This window comes from Rhinatrema bivittatum, chromosome 11, assembly GCF_901001135.1.
Source record: "Rhinatrema bivittatum chromosome 11, aRhiBiv1.1, whole genome shotgun sequence".
Classification (NCBI taxonomy): domain Eukaryota; kingdom Metazoa; phylum Chordata; class Amphibia; order Gymnophiona; family Rhinatrematidae; genus Rhinatrema; species Rhinatrema bivittatum.
Window position 1 is genome coordinate 20989909 of NC_042625.1, and position 18385 is coordinate 21008293.

An 18385-nucleotide genomic window follows, 5' to 3' on the forward strand; every position below is an offset into this window, starting at 1 on the left:
GTGGGATAGTGTCTGCATCTGCTAGGAGACAGAGATACTGAAGAGCTGAGGTTACTGCAGGGGTATATCTAGAGCGACATCAGCTTTGAAATCTGACTCCATCTCCCGTCTGCTAGCAGAAGAGCACAATACCCATTGGTCCTGAGTCCATCTGGCTACAGACTAGGAAACTTGCATTTTATACCTTTGTCCTAAATGCTTCCCCCCCACTCTATACTCATCCACAGTAAAAACCAAGCAAAATAAAGATGGTCCACATTTACAAAAAGTGTTCTGTATATCTGCAGTAGTCCTTTTATTTGACAGTAAACCAGTTCTCTTTTCAAATCAACTTCTAATGCTTATCAATTCAAAACAGTTTAGAAAATTGTTTTACCATGTATAAAATCAAAATACAAGTTGAAGCTGCTGTTTAAATCAGCATTGTGTGGCAAGTAGTCAAGATTTACACATAAAATTAAATCCTTAACAGCGAGGGCATTTACTGCCAGTTAAAGGCCCCAGTGATAGGAGATTAAGCACCGTTGGGCAGGGCTTTAATGGCAGAAAGCGTCCCCTCAAGTCCCTATCGATCCCCCATGAGAAGTTTTTCAGTAACGCTGAGCAAGTCATTTTAATTTAAAAGGCAGAACAGTGGAGATCCTTATCCCTAAGCTAACAGAAAAGCTGGTCCCATAGGCAAGGCTTAAGAATCCCGCATAGACAATGTTAATATTTAAATCACTTGCTTGTAAACACCAATGTGCCAAACTTTAAAAAAAAAAATGCAATAACTTTCTTTTTTGGAGTTACACTACCAGTATTTCAATTTGTACTTACTAGAACTGAATAAATTATTTTTAAATAAGACTTGTCAATACCGGTACACTTTCTTCGCAGCTTAGCTCCATTAGCTTTTTAAATAAGTGTATTTAACAGAAATGTACACAGCTAAAGTTACAGATGTATAATATTCTTATCCCAACAAACTTACAATTAAAGGTTGAACATCGTGAGGTCCCAATCTCACAGTATAAAGTAGGAGGTAGGATGTGAACTTAGTGCTCCAATTTTCACAGTTTAAGGCATTAGGGCCACCATGCCAGCCTCAGAGCTAGTCTGGAATATATTTTTCTTAAGAAATGAAAGACAGCTGTTGGCAGTGTTTGAGTACATCCATCCATTCTCATAATACAAAAAAAAAAAAGTCATGGTGTCACAATTCCTTTCTACATGCAAGGGAAGAGCATGTGATATTGAGATAGTGGGAAAGTGAACCCCCCTACACCCACCCACCCCCACTTTGGCATCTGTGGTATGAAGCACCCTGACAAATGGCTCTAAAACCATCTTGAAAGCAGATGACATTCTGCTGTCCACAGGAGCAGAACATGTCCATTCTGAGTAAGAAAAATATAAAAGAGGGTAGGGTTGTGTTGCATTGCTGCTTTCAGTGATATTACCCCTCTGCTAAATATTGCCTCTTCCTGTTCTATCCCACCTGTCCAGTAATATTGAAGCAAAGGCTAGAACTGTCCTTTAATTATCCAGCAGTGCTGCACACCTGATGCTATCATCCTTCACCAAAGTCCACATGATCCACATCTGCATAGGCTCTAACTTATGCACCACCATTAGCTCTTTGTACAGGCACGGATCAAAGGAATCAAATGGCTTTTGGATCCCAAAGGTTTTGAAACCGGGATGATTCGCTGGGGTCACGTTCATTTTTTCCATACACATTCCGACAAACACATCATCAATTGGGAAAAGTTCAGTCTCTTCAGCGGTGTCTTTAAGGCACCGAACGGTCTTTCTAGACATCAGGTAGCCACCTCCCCCAGCATATGAAGGGTAATAGTTATTAGCATACATAGATTCGGGAATGAAATATTTTACTTTTGTGTTTCTAATGGGAAGAGCCCTGCTGATCACATCACCAACAAAGAGATCTTCCTCGGGGTCGAGCTCATGAAGAAACTCAATTATGTTGTGCGTATTGACAAAAACATCATCATCGCCCTTAAGCACAAACTTAGCATGTGGGCAGTCTTCTTTGAACCACCTGAGAAAATGAATTTCCTTCAGGGTCAGGTTAAAAAAAGTATCCACAAAGTCCCACTGGAGGAGGTCACCAAATTCTTTACTTTCATAGGCCAGCAGCTGACGGAGCGACCAAACTTGAACCTTGGCCTCAGTTTGTCCTAGCAAAAAGACAAGTTTGATCTTTCTGCCGCTTGTCGTCTGTCCCTTCCCCCAGGTGTCCCTTATTGCTGTCCGGCGGTCTACGTTGATAGGCGAAGACTTGATCGCCAACAGCAAGAATAAGTTGGGTTCACAGCTCGTGGGCTTCAGCAGAGTTCTGAAGTGCCGGCAGTGCTTGTAGAGCAAGAATACCCGGTGCAGCTCAGGGAGGTTCACAGAAGAATTGGCAAGGGCAGTGCTAGGTAGGCATTTGGTTGGCTTCACTTCTTCATGAACCCAAAGCCTAAGTCTCTGGCTTGGTGATTTAATTTCTTTGGAAGCCATCTGGGGCTTGGTATCTCTTCGTACAAATAAGACCCATGAAAACAGCATAACTGACAGAAGGTAGAGTGCCAGCAGTACTACCCGTGGAAACATTTCCACTAATGTAGTGATGTTCTTTAAGCCCTGTATGGTAAACAAAAAGGAAGCTTGATTTCTCATTTTATGCATTAAAAAATTACTTTTTATCTGATAGAACTGGGCTTAGCTATCCTTCAAATACATTTAGATTATGACCTTCACTGGTACACAGTTGTTAGCATGCAGGTAGTATTTTAGTGAAATTTGTGCATTACAAACTCAAAGATATATAGAAGATAACCACATTGCTATTTTGGCATGAAATTGATTGGATGTTACTAGCACACTGTTACTGATGGAACAAAATGCACCAAGCAACAGAGACATCTTTCTGCTGTCAAAAACTTTGTATTTAGACTGGCAGATTCTTTCATGCAACAGAATCTTAACAGTAAAATAATAAAATGCATACTTATTTAACTTCTGGCATATTCTAGCAAAACCCTAGAAGAGGAAAGAGAAGGAAGTGGTTAGACAAGCTTTGCACACAACAGCTACAGAATGCTTTTAATGACAGATAGGCTAAAACTGAATTTAATAAGAGCATCATGGAGCCAAAGGGGACAGCGATTCAATCAGTTACAATAAAATGAGACAAAAAGGTGAATATTTTTTAGTTCATCTTCAAACCCCCTTCTTCCACCTAAATACCGTTTATGACCAGAGTCCAACTTTGCAAATGGTCAGGACGTCTGGAAAGAGTCATTCCAGCACAAACTCTGCCTTTTTCAATGAGTCCTGAACCTGCAAGTTTCCAGGTCCAGGACTCAATTCCTGAGCCAGTCTGGCCCCAGGCAGTTTTCCTCATACTGCCAAAAGATGAGGAGGCAGTATTAAGCTCCTCCCTTCCACCCCCCTGAGAAATGTTTCCACACACCTCCCACTTTTTCAAAAGTAAAAGCCATTGAGCCAGATTCACTCAATTCAGACGAGAAAATGTGACAAAAAAAGGTATTTGTCGACAGCCATGAGCAAAACCAAATCACATCCTACGTTTAAATGTGGCTTTGAGTGCCTATATAACGAAAGAAAGTAATACCCCTACATAGTTTGTTTGTTTGTTGTTTTTTTTAAGACTCATCCCTGCTCTGAAGTGTCTAATACTTCACATCATTACAATACGGACAGACTGACTATATGATCCCTTTCCTGATATACACAGAGTGGAGGAAATGATGTGATAGTCCTGGGGGAATTCTGCACTACTGCAGAGCACAGAATCGCCAAATTCTGCACAGAAAATGGTAGAGGAGACCCTGGCATGCCGCAAACGGAGCACACACCATTCACAGCGAAGATGAAGGCCCCAGCATGCCACGGGACACGCTCCACTAGCAGTGTAGATTAAGGCCCCGGTGAGAGTGAATGAGTGTGTGTGTGTGAGAATGTGAGTGAATGAGTGTGTGTGTGTGTGTGTGTGAGTGAATGAGTGTGTGTGTGTGTGTGTGTGAGTGAATGAGTGTGTGTGTGTGAGTGAATGAGTGTGTGTGTGTGAGTGTGTGAGAATGTGAGTGGTGAATGTGAGAGAGGGGAGGGGGTGAGAGAAAGCAGGGGAGTGTTAGAGTGTGGAAGCCTATATGAGGAGATTGTGAAGGAGTGTGTGTGTGTGTAAGAGATTGGGAGCTGGTGTGTATGAAAAAGGGATCGTGTGTATGGGAGGGTGCTAGCCTATGTGAAGGCATTGTGTATGTGTGAGACAGAGCCTGTGTGAACGGGTGCATAAGAGACACATAGGTAGCCTGTGTGAGGGTGTATACATGAGAGAGAAAGGGAGCTCGTGTGCGTGGGAATACAAAAGAGAGGAACCCTGTATGAGGGGATGTGTGCGTGCGAGAGAGCCTATATGAGGGTGTGTGTATGTGCACTAGAGAGGGAGCATATGTGTGAGAGAGGGGGGGGGGACGACGACAGAGTGAGCCTGTGTGAGGGGCAGTACTGAGAATGGGGTCAAACTCTGGGACTGGCAATAGACTGGAAGGGGTTGAGCCTAGATGTGGAGGGGGAGAGAGAGTGCAGGTGGAGGAGTTGGGGCCTGAGAGGGCAAAGTGCCCAGGGGAGAAGGAAGAGCGAGTGGAGGGGACACTTACAGTAAATTTCTAGGGAAATTCTGCTCAAAATATTTCAAATTCTGCATCTTTGAATAATAATTTTTTTCTGTATTAATTTAAAATGTGTTATTTTGACCAATTTAAAATTCTGCATATTTTTAAGTTTTTGGGTGCAGAAAAGCAAAAAGCCAGAACTGCTTGCCCAAATGTGAGCCACCACAATACTACCTTTAAACTTCCTCCAGGACCAGGTTGAGAATTGCTGGCTTGGAGCATCATCCGGCCGGTCTGAATTTAAGGATATCCACACTGCAGGAGATAGTTATGCACGTGGTGGAGGTAGTGTATGCAACTTTCTCTCATGCATACTCACTGTGTATATCCTGAAAAAACAGACTTGCCTGGGTGATCCTCCAAGCCTAAACCCTACAAACCCACGAGGACCAAACTCAGGTCTGTTAGCTGCAGGCTTGAAGAGAAACAAAAACTCAATTAGAGAAAAACTCAAGTACCTTGCAAAGGAATCTGATTATCAACTTTATTAAAAAAAAAAAAAAACCAAACAAAAAAATGTTTTTAATGGTCACCTATATAGTCAGAAAAAAATCCCCTGCAATCCGAACTCAAATCCTCTAATAGATTAACAAGCCTACAATATTTAATGCTAAAGGTAATTAAGCAACAGAGTCCACAATGGCATCTGCATGAGGGAATAACTGTCAATAACAATACTTAGATGCCCTGTGCTAAAGAGCATATCAAGGATACTTATCTGGTAATGGCCACTACCAATAGCAGGATTACAATTTATTTTTATTACAATTTTTATTAAAATTGTGACATTAAAAATTACAGGATGGCCAGATTAGCTCATATTTACAATATCATAAACACACAGTCTAGGAACTCCTAACCTTTCTTCCAGCATACTATAATGTAGAAATTACTTATCTGATCATTTAATTTTCCTTAGTGTAGACAGATGGACTCAGGACCAATGGGTACAGTGTGCTCCTGATAGCAGTTGGAGACTGAGTCAGATTTCAATCTGACTTCAGCACTACATATACCCGTGCACAAGGCTTTGCTCTCCAGTTTTCTCCTTGAAAAGCAATTATGGATATATGTTTGGATAATTTTTTTAAATTAACTTGGATAACTTGATTACTCGGATTGGTTGACTTGGTTTCTAGCTGGAGACCGCCAGGGCATTCAACCGAGAAGCGCAGACACCTGGTAATATGGGTGTCTGAACTAGAGATAAGGGTGGCTTACCCGTGCTTGTGTGCACTCGGGGGGGGGGGGGGGGGGGGGGAAAAGGAGGTTCCCCCGAAGATTCTTGATTGCGAGGCAGCCATGGGCGGGGTGCTGAGTCCATCTGTCTACACTAAGGAAAATGAAATTATCAGGTAAGTAATTTCTACATTTCCCAGCATGTAGCAGATGGACTCAGGATCAATGGGATGTACAAAAGCTACTCCCGAACCGGGTGGGAGGCTGCCCATGGCCCATTTAGTACTGCCCTTGCGAATGCTGTGTCCTCCTTGGCCTGAACATCCAGGTGATAGAATCTCGAGAAGGTGTGGATGGAGGACCACGTTGCCGCCCAACAGATCTCTGCGGGTGACAGCATCTTGGTTTCTGCCCAGAACACTGCCTGGGCCCTTGTGGAATGGGCCTTGACTTGTAGAAGTGGAGGCTTGCTTGCCTCTACGTAGGCCGCCTTGATTACTTCTTTGATCCAGCGGGCAGTGGTTGCCCACAAGGCCGCTTCCCCTTGCTTCTTCCCGATGTTAAGGACAAATAGATGGTCCGTCTTTCGTACAGGTTCCGATCTTTCCAGGTATCGGACTAGGAGTCTGCCGACATTCAGGTGGCGAAGAAGGTGTGAGTCTTCAGAGTCCTTACGCTCGCCTGGAGATGTCAGCAAGATGGTTTGGTTTAGATGGAAGTAAGAAACCACCTTTAGCAGGAAGGAGGGTACCCTGTGCAGCTGTATGGATCCTGGCGTGAATCTGAGGAACGGCTCCCGGCATGATAGTGCTTGAAGTTCGGAGATTAGACGGGCTGAGCAGATTGCCACGAGGAACGAGGTCTTCAAGGTAAGGAGCTGTAGGGACAGACCACGAGTTGGTCTGAATGAAGCTCCCGCTAGGAAGTCTAACACTAGATTGAGATTCCATAGGGGTAACGGCCACTTTAGAGGTGGCCGAATGTGCTTGACCCCTTTTAAGAAGCAGGAGATGTCTAGGTGGGCCGCTAGGTTGGTGCCGCCCACCCTGGGTCTGAAGCCGGCCAGGCAGCCAGTTGCACCTTGATGGAGTTGAGGGACAACCCTTTCTTCATGCCATCCTGCAGAGATTCCAGGTTCATGGGGATTTTGACTGACCGTGGAAGGATGTCACGGTCCTCACACCACGCTTCAAATATTCTCCATACTCGTATATATGTTATAGAGGTGGAGAACTTGCGCACTTGGAGCAGTGTGTCAATCACTGGTCCTGAGTATCCACTCTTTTTCAGGCGAGACCTCTCAATGGCCAGACCGTAAACGAGAATCTTGTTGGGTCTTCGGGGGAGGATCGGTCCTTGCTGGAGTAGATCCCTGTGTGAAGGTAGGCGAAGAGGGTTTCCCTGCCAGAAGTCTTCACATATCCACGTACCATGGCTTTCTTGGCCAGTCTGGGGCCACTAGATGTACCAGCCCTCTGTGGTGTTCTATCTTGCGGATGATTCCGCCCAGAAGTGGCCAAGGAGGGAAGTTGTACAGTAGGTCCTCCTGAGGCCAGGTCTGGACGAGGGCATGGATTCCCTGGGACAGCGATTCCCGTATTCGGCTGAAGAACTTGGGATCCCAGGTATTGGACCTGGTTGCCAGAAGATCCATGGCTGGGGTTCCCCAGTGGTTTACTATCCGCTGGAAGGCTGCTGTAGACAGTATCCATTCCCCTGGATCCAGACACTCTCTGCTAAGGTAGTCTGCAGTGACGTTGTCTTTTCCCGCGATGTGGGCGACTGATATCCCTTGTAGGTTTGATTCTGCCCATGTCATTAGGGGCTCTATTTCCAGAGACACCTGCTGGCTTCTGGTTCCCCCCTGGCGGTTGATGTAGGCCACTGTTGTGGCATTGTCCGACATGACTGACTGATTTGCCCCGGAGTCTGTTACTGAACTGTAGGCAGGCTAGTCTGACTGCTTGGGCTTCCTGTCGGTTTATGTTCCATGCAGACTCTTTTTTGTCCCATTGCCCTTGAGCCGTTAACTCCTAGCAGTGGTCTCCCCATCCCCATAGGCTCACATCTGTGGTGAACGTCCGGGGAGCTGTAGCTAGCCCGAACGGTAGGGCTTGGAACTGGTAGTGATAGCCCAATATCACGAAACGTAGGAAACGCCGATGGATGGGTATGTGAAGATAGGCTTCTGACAGATCCAGGGAGGTCAGGAATTCTCTCGGTTGTACAGCCTTTATGACCGAACGCATAGTTTCCATGCGGAAGCGGGGTACCTTCAGGTAGCGGTTGATGGTCTTGAGGTCCAGTATGGGGCGGAGTTTTCCCTCTTTCTTGGGCACGATGAAGTAGATGGAATAGTGCCCAGAATTTTGTTGGTGCGTGGGCACCGGTGTTATTGCCTTTAGGCGAGGAGTTTTGATAGTGTGGTTTCCACTGCCTTCCTCCTGGGGGGTGGGGGGGGGTGGGGTGTCATGGCACGGAGAAATCACAAACTTGTCCAGTGGGGATTGCTGTGGAAGTCCAGGTAGTATCCCTCTCGGATGATGGATAGAACCCAATTGTCCGACATTATTTCGACCCATCTTTGATAGAATAGGGCGAGCCTGCCCCCTATTATCTCTTCCTGTAGATGGGTCTGCTGATTCTCATTGCGTGTGATGGCTGGGGCCGGGTCCTGAGCCAGCTCCTCTTTTGTTGTGTTTGTTCCGAAAGGACTGTCCCCTGCCGACGGGGCGGGGTGCTCGGTAAGTGTTTTTGTATGGTCTAAAACGCTGGGATCCTCTTGTTTCTGTCCTCCGGTAGACGGAGGTAGACAAATGGGACTCACCCCATTTGTCAGGTAATTTGTCCAGTTCACTTCCGAACATGAGAGTTCCTCTAAAGGGCATCCCTCATGAGCCTCGTCAGAGGTCGCGTCGGCTGACCAGCTTCGGAGCCCAGAGCTGTCTTCTGGCTGCCACTATGGACGAGAGGCTCCTGGCCGAGGTGCATACCAGGTTTGAGGTCGCATCCGTGAGGAATGATATTTCTGGGTCTAATGCCTTGATTGGCGTAGTTGCATCCCTGGCCATAGCCAGGCAGGCGCATGATACCATGGCACAGCAAGCAGCGATCTCTAAGGTCATAGCTGATACATCGTAAGACTGCTTGAGGATGGATCCCTGCCATCTGTCATTGGCATCCTTGAAGCTCCTCCCTTGACTGGTATGGTGGTGGTGGCACAAACCAGGGCGTTGACCTTGGGAAACCTCAGGAGTTCCTTCGTTGCGGGGTCCAAGATGTAGAGAGCTTCTAGGGCTTTCTCTCCCTTAAAGGTGGCCTCTGGAGCGTCCCATTCCAGGTCGATTAGTTGTTGTACGGCCTGTAGTGTAGGGAAACGCCGTGAGGTCTGGCGGAGCCTGGCCAGGAAGGGACTCGCCTTGGACTCTGCTGTGTTGCATGTGTCCGGGATGGCCAATGCCTTCAGACTCGTGGCTATGAGATCTGATAATTCGTCTTTTGGGAAGAAGCGCATCATGGTGCGATACGGTTCCATTCCTGGAGGGATTTCCCCCTCTTCCAGGGGTTCTGATTCCTCCTCTGAGCCATCTGTGTCCCTTAAGGGGAGGTATTTGTCCAGGGAAGGCTCATCTGGTGGAGGCTGGGAGGGACATGGGAGGTTCTGGACCACTGGTGGGGGTTGTGGTTGTGCCGCTGGTGGCCCTGTCTGTGCGTGGATGTAGGATTGCAGCTCAGCGAAGAATCCTGCCCAGGTGAAGTTGCCTGGGACCGCATTGGGTCCGACGGCGCTCCCCGAGGGCCCCCACTGTGGAGGGCAAAGTCGGGAATAGAGAGGACTGGGGTAGTCTCACCGGTGGAACCGGTGTCCTCTACAGGCTGAGGGGGACCTTATCTCGGTACCCCCCCCACCAAGCTTCTTTGCATAATAAGCACAAGGCGGAAGTCACCTCGGGCTGTGCTGCTCTCAGGTGGCATGCCAGACAAAGACAAGGTTTTGTTTCTTCTTTAAAATTTGGAGTTTGGTTTTCTAGCGCTGTGCGTGTGTGAAGTCCCGAACTGCTATGGAGATGGAAAAAACTGAGGATCAGAGCCTCGTGTTGAAATCTGACTCCATCTCCAACTGCTATCAGGAGCACACTATTCCCATTGGTCCTGAGTCCATCTGCTACATGCTAGGAAATCCTTACATTACTCTTTTTAAAGTCAAACTCATTGTCATAGAGCAAGCTGAAGGTACATATCTAATAACCATAAATAAATTAAATATTAGTCTGCATCCTTAACCAGACTACATTAAATTCTGCTGGTTCAGATATTAACAAACTTATTCAATGCATCTCTCTAAGGAACAGGTCTACCTTAAGCAAAAAGGGTTCCCAGATTTTTGGTTCATTTGAATAGAAATCCATATTTGGAAAGTAATAGATTGGATTCCATGGTGCATACCCTCCACAGCAGCCATACAATTCTACCATAGGGGGAACAGAAGAAGATCTCAGTGGCATGCTATATTCCTTCTCACGCCCACCAACATATGACTAATTAAGCTAACACCCACCCCCCCTTTGTAACAGGTAAGAATTTTCCATGTGGCAATCCTAAAAGAATCACAAGAGGATCCAAGGGCAGATGAATGTTTGAGAACTTGCACATCCAGGAGAGGACTTCTGTCCAGTGCATCTGAATTTTGGGGCATTCCCACCAAATATGAAAAAAAGGTGCCAATTCCTCCACACTCCTGCCAGTAAGCTTCACATTCCAATAAACCTCTTTTTTTAGCCTGAGTATAATTATAATACCAGTGATACCAAATTTTATAACTGGACTCCTGGCTGATAACCTTTTGATCATTGAGAAAAAAAAGTGCCCCCACTGTTCATCTGAGATGTTCTGACTCACCAGTTGTTCCCGTTTAGATTTGATCCTCTGCAGGGCCTTGCTCTTTCCAGATAACAATTTATAGATCTTACAAATAAGACCTCGGCTTTGATAAGGGGCAGTGGCCAATTGCTCAAATGCGGTCAATTTTCTACCACAGATACTTTTTATTGTTGGGAGAGCCAAAAAGCCTTTTATCTGTAAATAGTGGAAAACAGAGAGGGCATCCCCTCCCCCAGAACCTTGCAATTGATGTAAAGTCTTAATCTCCCCCTTATCAAAAAAACTGGCCTACCATGTTAAATTCTAAGTTATTCCATTTAGAGAAATGTGTTAAGTTAAAGTGACCAGGGAAGTCTGGATTATCCCAAAAGGGTGATAAAGGTGACAGACATGAAGAAACACTAGTGGTGTCCAACATTTTATTCCAAGAAGTTAAATAGGTCCAGTAAAAGGGTGCAACCCTTGTGATAGTGATAAACCTCTGCTGGAAATCCATGGAGACAACCTCCAACCCTGTATCTAGCCCAAGCTATTTCCATTGATATCCATTGTTTATCTAACGGATTCAAATGACATACAATATTTTTTAGCTGTATTGCTCTTTGATAACATTTAAAATCTGGCAAATTAAACCCCCTTGATCCTTTTGAACAAACAATATGTTACGAGATACCCTTGGCTGCTTCTTTTTCCAAATAAATCATGGAATTTTAATAGGTGTTTCTAATAAAAACACCACTCTGGGTAAAACATTCATTTTGATTGAAGCTATACGACCCAGCCACAAAAAGGAATATTGGGACCACCTTATTAGGTCTTGTTTGAGATTTTTCCATAGTGGATCCAAATTAAGATTACAAATTTTCTAAATTCACTAAAATATAGATTCCCAGAAATTTAACTGCCTTAGATGCCCAACAAAAAGGATAACTCTGCATTAAGGATTTCTTAGCATCACGACGAACATTCAATCCCAATATTTCAGTTTTAGATAGATTAAGTTTATATCCTGAAAATTTTATTAAAACAAGCAATAGATTGCAAAATAAAAGGAAGAGAGGTCAGAGGATCTCGTACATAAAGTAATATATTGTCTGCAAAAAGTGCAATTTTGTGTTCTCTCCCATCCAAAGAAGAAAAACCTTTACTGGCTTCATTAATGGAGCAGAGAAAGCGGGCAGCCCTGTCTAGTGCCCTTTTCTAAGGAAAAGGTGACAGAAAAACATCCATTGACACTTGTACCTCTGGTGGAAAATATAAACATTTTACCCAGGATATAAGATGATCCCCAAACCCAAACTTTGACAAAACGAAATAGGTAACTCCATTCAACACCATCAAAAGCTTTTTTTCTGCACCTAGGGCCATAAGACTGGTATCCCAGGGTATTTTCTTGCTTAGATTAATCAAATTAAGCCTTCTCCCTACATTGTCCTCGCCCTATTAAATATAAAACCAGTTTGATCAGGATGAATCACCACTGGCATAATATCTTTAAGTCTATGGGCCTGAATTTTTGCCAAAAACTTTATCATTGTTTAATAAATAGGTCTGTAAGATGAACATCATTGAGGATCTTTCCCCTCTTTAGGTATCACCACAATATTAGCCCATTGCATGGCGCTGGGCAAAGGGATCCCCTCGAGAACTGCGTTAAAAATGTGTCAATTTAGAAGCCACTATAAGTGGCATATAATTTATAAATATGTCATACTAAGACCATCCTCTCCCTAACTTCTTCCTGAGTGTAAAGACTTAATTGCTTCCATTATTTCTTGATTAGTAATTACCTATGGTTGCTTTATGTGTTCCAGAAAACCATGTTGCATTACCCAAAAGCAAATCAATATGAGAATAAGTATTATGAACTATAGAATAATAAGTATAATCCTTCTCATCTGCGTGCATGATCCTCCATAGATCAGTTAATCTTCTATCTTCTAGGAGATCATGGAAAAAATCCCCCCCTTCTCACATAATCTGAAGCTTTCCCAGATGTATCTATATCCGGGTTTATGGTTAAGTTGAATAGCCCCCAATTAACAAATCCCTCAGAAAAAATAAGGATGTCAGCTAATAGCATTTCCAGAAAGGCAGTTTGGTCATGATTACAATTTCTAATGGCAGAGACAAGGAAGTCACCAAATGAAGCTGAAGGGAGGGGGCTCAAAGGGAATGCAAGAAAACACTCCCACCTAGAAGGTGGTGGACACATGAAACACACGCCCATCCGAGGCTGGAAGAGCCAAAATTGGGACAGAATTCATGCATGAACGGGACAGGCACTAAGGCAGCTTGATGGTAGGAGACGACCATAGATCGGGTAGCATAAATGGGCAAGCTAGGTGGTCCTTATGTGCTGACGAGATCATCCGTGTTTCTACATACATGTAAACTTAAGTTACATGGCACTAATGCTCTTATGAGATACTTTGCTAAAATGGTGTACAAATTTGGCTAGCTGACAGATGTTTTCATCTTTGGGAACCTTACAGCCTGAACACACAAGCTGGAAACGTGATGCTCGTTTTTGAAAAATGAGCTGCGGATGAAGCTATTTTGTTAAGCGTGGCAGTACATGACGCCAATTCCCAGATTGTCCAAGGCATCACCTTTCCCTCAAGCCTGAGAAAGCACCCGAGGGAATTCATGGTAGCAGTATGAGCCCATCAACCGGCCATGAGCTGCGGCACATGGACATCACCCCCTATCTTCTGGGGGGGGGGGGGAAGCCAAGCCTAAGGGCTTCTTAAAACATCACGAAACCCAGGCATGAATCATACAGTGTCCAAGTCCAAATAGAAAGTAGCCCTCCATAACCCACTCCCTGCTCTGCAGAGACTCCGTTTCATAATCGTTCTGCTCTGCCATGGGCACAATAATCAGTAAATACCTCTCAGACAAAGGAAAGTTAACAACTTGTCCTGAAGCTATTAACAAAAGGGAAATCACTTGCAGCTTGGGAGGCCACACCTATTCTATATCACTACAGGGGAAGGAAAAAAAAAAAAAAAAAAAGAAGAATACAGTGGTTCTTGTATTCTGAATCTTTTAAAAAGTATTGCTTTACATACGACACCCGATGGTATCCCATTCCATGCTCAAATTTCTGTACCTGACAAACACTGGTTGCGCAAGGCGTACACACAATTGACTGCAAACAGACACTAACATCAGCAAAATGTGTCATTTGTATAAGCTCAATGCAGTATGTGGCTTTGCCCAGCATTGCAGTTCTGGAACAGAGACTGCATTAGGTAGGAGTCAAAAGCATTTGGTTGTTGCCCCAACAGCCTGGCATTAAAAGCAGCAGCTCTGGCAGAACCAGCCCCGCGCGGCAGCTGTGAGGTTCTTCTGAAGGCCTATAGCCCCAAGATGAGCCTTACGAGACCCTGACCATAGCTTTTAGTTGTGTACCTGGAAATAAAAATGTATCGATGTGCAGCTTGTTTAACTTCAATGCCGAGGATTATCCGATGGCAAAGCGTCTGTATGCTGTGGGTTGTGTTTTTTGCTTGGGTCGCCCCCTTAGTAAACTTTGGATTGACTGGGCCTAGCTGCATCAAACTTCCTATGGCGGTAGCTCCTTTTGGTGTGGGGGGGGGGGGGGGGGGAGAAACGACATCAAATTTTTCCAGTTTTCAAAGTCTGTGGAGGGAGGAGGAAGGAGAGGGGCAAAATTGGCACTTTTCCCCAAAAATAAATGCATAGACAGTTGGATCACAGCTCTCTAGAACGTCACACGTTCTATTTGCTATTGGGCCAATTTAATGCATTTATAGCTAGCTCTGGGGAGCGAAGTCTGATGTTACCCCAATATACAAGCAAGGCCATAACTAGGGGTGGGCGAGAAGAGCAGAGCCACATTGGGGATGGAAAAATAAATGCCAGCATGAGCCGACAGCAGACAAAAAGCCAGGAAGAGTTTCCTTTTCCTTTCTACCACCTGGGCTGTGGGGCAAGGGGAAGAGAGGACTGGAGTCGAGGAAGAGAGGAGTGGGGCCAGGGGCACAAATATGCTGGCCTGTCCCAGGCAGGAAAATGCCTAGTTAGGGCTCAGAATACAAGTAAATTACAGGACTGCACTACAGCAGCAGCTTTTGTTTTTAAAGTAGTAGAGTTATTAAAAGTTAAAAGATTGGGGGGGGGGGGGGGTATAAAATGTATCTGCAGGGAGGAGAAAATTGACAGGAAGAGCAAGACACCTCACTCATTACCAGACCTAGTCCTGCTGAGACCATAAATTCTGCTGTGCCTACCTCAGTTTTCTGACCTCCCCGTCATTTTACTTTATAGCTCTTTACAGTGGGATGCACCAAGCCCAACCAGCCTCAGGCAAGGGATCCACAAGCCCACTTTCCCAGCACTACAGCCCTAGGCATAGGCCAGCTCAAAATTAATTTTGCACATTAAACAGAGCAGATATGACCTGCAAATCAAAGAATCACTTTAGACAGACAACCGAAAGGTTTCATTTCTTATATAATGCTCTTCAATACCAGCGATCTCGTTTAAGCACCAATAATTCCTGAGGAATTTAAGTACAAATCAAAACTGAATAAACGGTGAATACTGGGACTGGCCCAGCGGTGGGTGACCTGAGTTCCAATCCAGATCAAGTCTTCTGCTCCCTGAGTTAGCAGGGATGCCACAGAGGCAGCATGCACAATCCCTGGCAGAAAGACGTTTCCGCCATTGCTCAATGCCGACACCTAGTGACCAGACTTGGGATCCACTTGGGCTGGGATCTTGAGGGAGCTGCAGCTTGTGGCCGCCATCCCCCACCGAAGGCTGACCCTGCAATGGCTGGGCTGAGTTGGGAGAGAGAAAAAATAGTTACGTAGGAAGGCTCGGGGTGTTGGAACTGGGTTCTTTGAGGCTACAACTGAGCTGAAAGCCTAAAGGTGCAGAGTGACATTGCAGAACCAAAAAAGCGGGTAAATATATTCACTTTTTTTTTTTTTTTAAACAAGATGTTTTTCTATCACCGCTGCTACTCATCTTAATCAGTCTGCTTCTTTCCCACATTTGTTTACGATGCATTTTTAGCAGGGCAAACGACATCTCAAGAGACTAGAATTATACAAGCATTGTATTCACGGAACGAAACAGTCACTGAAAGCATCCTGTACTGTTCCTTTCGTTAAAAGTAATCTCCCCTATCACACGGAGAAGCTATAAAGCTTCTCCCGGCACCGCACAAATCGATCGCAAGTCTCTAGCTCTCAAGTTAACAAGAGCAGACCGGGAGGAGAAGCCCGGTCCTAAGCTCACAAGAACAGGCAGGGGCAACGCCTGCCTCCAGCCCTCCCGCGCCTGGGGAAAAATCCCGCAAGCCCTCGCCGGCAGCAGCTCTCACCGCCTCCTGCACCCGGCGTGCAGCAGCGGCGGCCGCGGGGAGGGAAAGCTGAGGTGCGCGGCTCTCCTCACGCAGACAGCAGCTCCTTACCTGAGTCTCCGCACACCTGCATGCAGCCGCCGACCACGCGCCAACCCCTCCTCAAACGATTGCGCGGAGCACACAGCGACCCGGGGGGGAGGGAGACAGAAGGGGATGAATCCCCCCCCCTCCCGACATGCACCACGCAGGCAGAGAAGGAAGGAGGGGGCATGAGCGTGCAACTAGCGCAGAGCTTTTTGCCTTGTGACTACTTTTTTTTTTTTTTTTGTCTCGCGCTCAGCGCCTGCACCACCCGGCTTAAAAAAAAAAAAAAGGGACCGAAAGGCAGCCAATGAGCGCGCGGGGCCCGGCGTCGTCATGGAAACAAAGCGGCACGGGCTGCTGGAAGGCTCGTGCGCGGCGGGCTTCGCTGGTGGCTCCTGAGCGTAGGTTGCCGGACTTCGGTTCATCTGGAGCCTGGGCCTCGCTTTTAGAAGATTTAGAATCAACAATTCAAAGCAGCCATTATTTCTTTCTTTTATGACGACAAATGTGCAGAGCTAGGGACGATGGGTGATGTTACGCTGATAGGATCTGCTCTGAATTTTAATGAAAACGGAAAAGCCCCCTTTCCCCTCCCACTGCAAATCTAATCTGTTGTCGATAAATTTAACAACTTGTTCCTGTAAAGGGTGGGATGATGCATATAACATTAAGTATACTTATGGAGGCAGTTACCTCACATGATTATTAGTTATTTTTATTTAAAAATACATTTGCAGCTATTGGACTCTTTGTAGCAGTCCTCCAAAGGGGTGGAATTAGCGCACGTTTGAAACTTTCAATTAGTAGCACCAAGACAAGGCTTCAACTCTGGCTACTATCTTATCTATTTGTATCTTTCACGTGCATTCATAATTCAATCATCTTAAAAAATTGTTTTCTCACATTTACTTACCTCATGCTCGGCTCTGAAGTGGCTGAACAGCGCTGGGAGTGTAACTCTTAACGAGCTGCCTAGGGAAATTTAAATATCAATAGATGAGTTTATAGATGGATGTGATTACCCAGGGAAAGGGGAAGGGAGTGAAGCACGTGTGCGCTTTTTTTTTTAAGAAGCTGAGGATGCGCACTCCTAAATCGCTACTGATCCTGGCACGAACTTCCTCCTCTTATTCTATACATTGTGAAATCGGTTTAATTCTTTTTAGTCTGTCCATTTTCATTAAAATTACACATACACGCAATGGACTGTACTTTGGCAAAAAAAAAAAAAAAAAAAGTAGATTTTTCTTTTAAAGAAAGATTTAGCCTTAAAATGTCTGGAAAATAACTACATGCTTTTTCAGCTAGGGGGAAGGATGCTATCATTTAATTTTAGGGAGACAATAAGAAATATCAGAGGTTAAGTACACTTGAGAGCACAGAGCATGCTTCTGATGTAGCAGCCCCCTCTGTTGGTTCTGGCACTGGGATCAGTAAAACTCTTATTCTAAACCTGGACCCCAAGCAACTGCCTCATCTGCACCCCAACCTTAATCTTTCACTGACTAGGGCACCTGTAATAAATGTTCTCCACTTAATAAGATATTGTGATTTCACTGTGTTAAGAGTCATGAAAATGAGGAGGCCTGGAGTAACAGCCCCATCATGTTGGGTGACCAAATTGCTCTAGGTCAAAAAGCTGAGACAGTCCTACTTTTCAATCAAATAAAGGGTCTGGTAAGTCCAGGTGCTGTTTTGTCAGATGGCTATAGCTGTGTTGAGAGTAATACCAGGACTGGCTAGGTCTGTCATTTTTTACCTTGTCTAAAATGGTCACCAGAAGGTGTCACCAGAAAGTGGGCATAATTGCATAAAATTAAAAAAAAAAAAACTGAACGAGCTTTCTAATGCAACTTCCTATATTTTCTGATCCTGTGAGGGTTTTTTGGTAATTTATTTTTTATTATTCAAAAAATGAACAATGTCAAATCTTATGGTATATAGCCAGCAAAAAACATCAATAACAATAGACCGTAAGAATAGATAGCACTATAATCAATTATGATCCAGTATATACCCTCCCTCTCCCCCCCCCCCCCCATCTACCTCCCATGAATTCCCGACCTGGATCTAAATATAAAATGAAATGGCTGAAATCAGAATACCCCCATATAGAAATAAACAGTCATGCTGGGTAAGAATAATTTAAAAATTCAATAAAAAGGAAAAATAAAGAAGATAATGCTCCTTTAAGTGTCAACTATTACTTGAA

At 44.9% G+C, this 18385-nt stretch overlaps 1 protein-coding gene across 2 annotated transcripts; it reads right to left on the reverse strand.

Annotated features, from left to right (window-relative positions):
• Positions 1 to 269: 269 nt before the first annotated feature.
• Positions 270 to 17296, reverse strand: B3GNT4 (UDP-GlcNAc:betaGal beta-1,3-N-acetylglucosaminyltransferase 4). 2 transcript variants are annotated; one of them, XM_029571814.1, is made up of 3 exons: positions 17087 to 17296; positions 2999 to 3030; positions 270 to 2631 (listed from the first exon to the last, which is right to left on the reverse strand). In XM_029571814.1, exon 3 carries the CDS (start codon positions 2599 to 2601, stop codon positions 1519 to 1521), a length of 1083 nt encoding a protein of 360 aa, XP_029427674.1. In that variant the 5' UTR covers positions 2602 to 2631; positions 2999 to 3030; positions 17087 to 17296; the 3' UTR covers positions 270 to 1518. The 2 variants fall into 2 exon arrangements, with proteins under 2 accessions (XP_029427674.1, XP_029427673.1); XM_029571813.1 differs by lacking the exon at positions 17087 to 17296 and adding an exon at positions 16198 to 16423.
• Between the last annotated feature and the right edge of the window lie 1089 nt (positions 17297 to 18385).

Coding starts and splice junctions, on each gene's coding strand:
- B3GNT4 (XM_029571814.1), bottom strand. CDS start 2,601: ATGTTTCCACGGGTAGTACTGCTGGCACTCTACCTTCTGTCAGTTATG.